This window comes from Suricata suricatta, chromosome 8 (genome assembly GCF_006229205.1).
Source record: "Suricata suricatta isolate VVHF042 chromosome 8, meerkat_22Aug2017_6uvM2_HiC, whole genome shotgun sequence".
In the NCBI taxonomy this organism is placed as follows: Eukaryota; Metazoa; Chordata; class Mammalia; order Carnivora; family Herpestidae; genus Suricata; species Suricata suricatta.
Window position 1 is genome coordinate 49,987,198 of NC_043707.1, and position 2,808 is coordinate 49,990,005.

Below are 2,808 nucleotides of genomic sequence, written 5' to 3' on the forward strand. Positions count from 1 at the left end.
TTGAACTATAGCCATCCTCTTAAACTTCCAAGAGGATCCCAGTCCACGTGCTCTCAGGGATGGCAAAACCAGGGCTTAAACTTGCCTCTAAAGACTATTGCAACCACAGACGCACGTTTGCTCACTGCCTCCTGCACCAGTCGCTGTCCTGGGGGCTGGAGATCTCAGAGTGAGCAAGGCCTGCATGACAGAGGAGTGCTTTTGTGGTGGTTCTCCCACGCAAGATTAGTGTGGACTGTGTTAGTGGCCTGGTCCAAAAAGACAACTCCAGAAATAGTTCAGCTGGTCTGCACGCCACAGCTCTGTCCTTGCCTCTGGTACCACAGAAAGAGACCCCTTGGTGATCTCAGTCTCCCAACTGCAAGGAAGCCTGTGAGCCCATCGCAAGGCCACACAGACAGGAGAGCCCAAACTCGCTCCGGGAACCAAACCACCGGGAGGGCAGAAGTAAATGTGATTTCAGCCTGGCCAGCTTGGAACCTCCTCAGTAGATTCTCAGATCTTCCTGCGACCTTTGGGTTTTCTGGTCCACGCCGGATCCTGAGCAGGGAACTCAAAGGGACCCGGGCACCTGGCCTTGACAAGCGGCCACCTAGATGCAGACTTCCGATGGAGTTCTCACCCACCTACGCCTGTCTTTCTTTTCTCTCTCCATGGGCTACCGCTGCTTCAGCTTCGTCTAAAGGGGGCACTCAGGTCTAGGTCAAAAGACATGGGCAAGATCCCCTGTAATTGAGAAGCTGGGGTTACATGGAGGCATCCGAAGGGACTCTGCAGAGTCTTCATTTCTAAAGATGTTCGTTCTTATCCTCCCTTCCTCTCTCTCTGCCTTTCAATAGTAAGCAGGAGAGGCACGGTTTCCTGACAAGGATCAAAATGAATGAACGCAGCCCCTGCGTTCTCTCTACACTTTCTCGCGTGTCTGCAAGGTTCTGTCTTAGGGACCCCAAATTCTGCCTGGGGCAAACTTTCTCCCGTTAATTATCTTGAAATAACACGTCGCTAATTACCCTAATTACTCTCGGGCCCTGCAAACACCGCCCCCCCCCCCTGCCCCGGCGGGCCAGAGTGAGTGGCAGAGGAGCCTGGGCGCGGGGAGGGATCAGCAGTCAGTCACACGCAGAGGCTGGTCTTGAGCTCCGCTGGAAGGAGCGCCCAGGCCCGCCTGCGGTCCCTCTCAAGTCCACCTGCCGCAACTCCTGTGTCCAATGAATAGAACCTGAGCACTTGGAGTCCCTGCCACCTCCGCGTCCCTTGAGCAAGAGTTAGGATAACTCACGCTGGTGGAGTACCGGGGAAGAGGAGGGCCTCTTCCTCTACTCCCTGCCCACCCTATTGAAAGCAGTCCAGGGCGTCTGGGTGGCTCAGTCAGTTAAGCGACCGACTTCGGCTCAGGTCATGGTCTCACGGTTCGTCGGTTCGAGCCTCGTGTTGGTCTCCGTGCTGACAGCAGAGCCTGGAGCTTCCTTCAGATTCCGTGTCTCTCCCTCTCTCTGCCCCTGTCTCTCAAGAATAAAAACGTTAAAAATTAAAAAAAGAAAAAGAAAAAAGCAGCTCCCCCCATCCCATTACCCTGTTTCATTTGTTCACAAAGAATCACTACTTGAGTTTACTGTGCTTCATTTTAACCTCTCTTTCTCCTACCCCACGCACGTTCTTGAGAGCAGAGACCTTGCCTGTCTTAATTCAGTAGCATACCCCAGACTTACACCTGGCGGGGAGTCAGCAGAGCCTCTAACAGCTTTGTGTTAAATAAGTGTACGGACCTAGCAGCGGCTCCTTAGCTTCTCGATGAAGATTGGGCTGGGAGGAGCCTACACTTGGAGGTGAGATAGACCTACACTTGCAGACTTCAGCACACCTCCAGAGTTCAGAAGAGCTGGTGATTGGCTGCTTGGCTGGAGGATGTTCCTTTTCTGATCGGAGTTTGGGAAACTGGGTTGAACCGAAGGCACTCGGCCTCTTACGGGACCGCTTCCCAGCGCCCCCTCCTAAGACGCTGCTCTCTCTTTATCACCAAACGGGGGTCACGTGCTTTTTGGGGGGACGTCGGCACAGTCTGGCGTCACAATACCCGCAGCCGCGTGGACCAGGACTAGGTGTCCCGCCGCCAGCCCCCAGTCGCGGCTGCCCTGGCCCTGTGCAACCACCCGCCGCAGGGTCCACTCGCTGCAGCCCAGCCCACGCCCCCATGAGCCCTTCTCATTGGCTGAAGGCATCCCCCCTGGATTCTCATAGGCTGCCCCACTTTTCCTCCGCCCCCCGCACGGACCGCGCGCCGAGCCAGCCAGGGAAGCTGCTCTAAGTCCCGGCCGTGGAGCAGAGGCTCGGCTCGGCGCTGCGAGAGGCGCGGGGCGCGGGGACCGGGGCAGCTGTTCCCATCCCGGGACGCTCTTGTGGAGCCGAGCGTGGCAAATGGGCGCAGGAGGAAGAGAGCAGGGAAATGGACTGCTATTTGCGCCGCCTCAAACAGGAGCTGGTAAGAGCGCAGCAGTCGCCGGGGGCCGTGAGGACTGTTCCGCCCCGACAGCACCTGGGCCCCGCCCCGGGCCCAGGGGACGGGAGTATTCGGGTGGAGGAGAGCCAGCGAGGAGGGCACGGGCGGCCGGAGGGCAGGGCCCGTCCCGAGGGAAAGGGCCGCGAGGAAACTTGGAGCGAAGATTTGTAATAGTGAGGCAGACGCGAGCAAGTGGCGGAGACCGAGCGGCCCCAGACCCAGACTGAAATGCGCCCGAGGAAGTCGCGGCAGTAATGGGGGCACACCCCCAGACCGACAGCCGCGCGGGAGCGGGAAGCCCTGGCCCGGCT

The 2,808-nt window shown here is 58.2% G+C and overlaps 1 protein-coding gene across 2 annotated transcripts in view; it reads left to right on the top strand.

The window, feature by feature from the left end:
• Positions 1 to 2,119: 2,119 nt before the first annotated feature.
• The window catches only part of INKA2 (inka box actin regulator 2), a 15,029-nt gene continuing 14,340 nt past the window's right edge, over positions 2,120 to 2,808 (top strand). For both annotated transcript variants that reach the window (XM_029949060.1, XM_029949059.1), the window contains exon 1: positions 2,120 to 2,479. Coding sequence is in view for 1 of the 2 variants with exons in the window: in XM_029949059.1 (XP_029804919.1) it covers positions 2,444 to 2,479 (36 nt within the window). In the remaining variant the exon portion in view is untranslated. The remainder of the gene's footprint in view (positions 2,480 to 2,808) is intronic.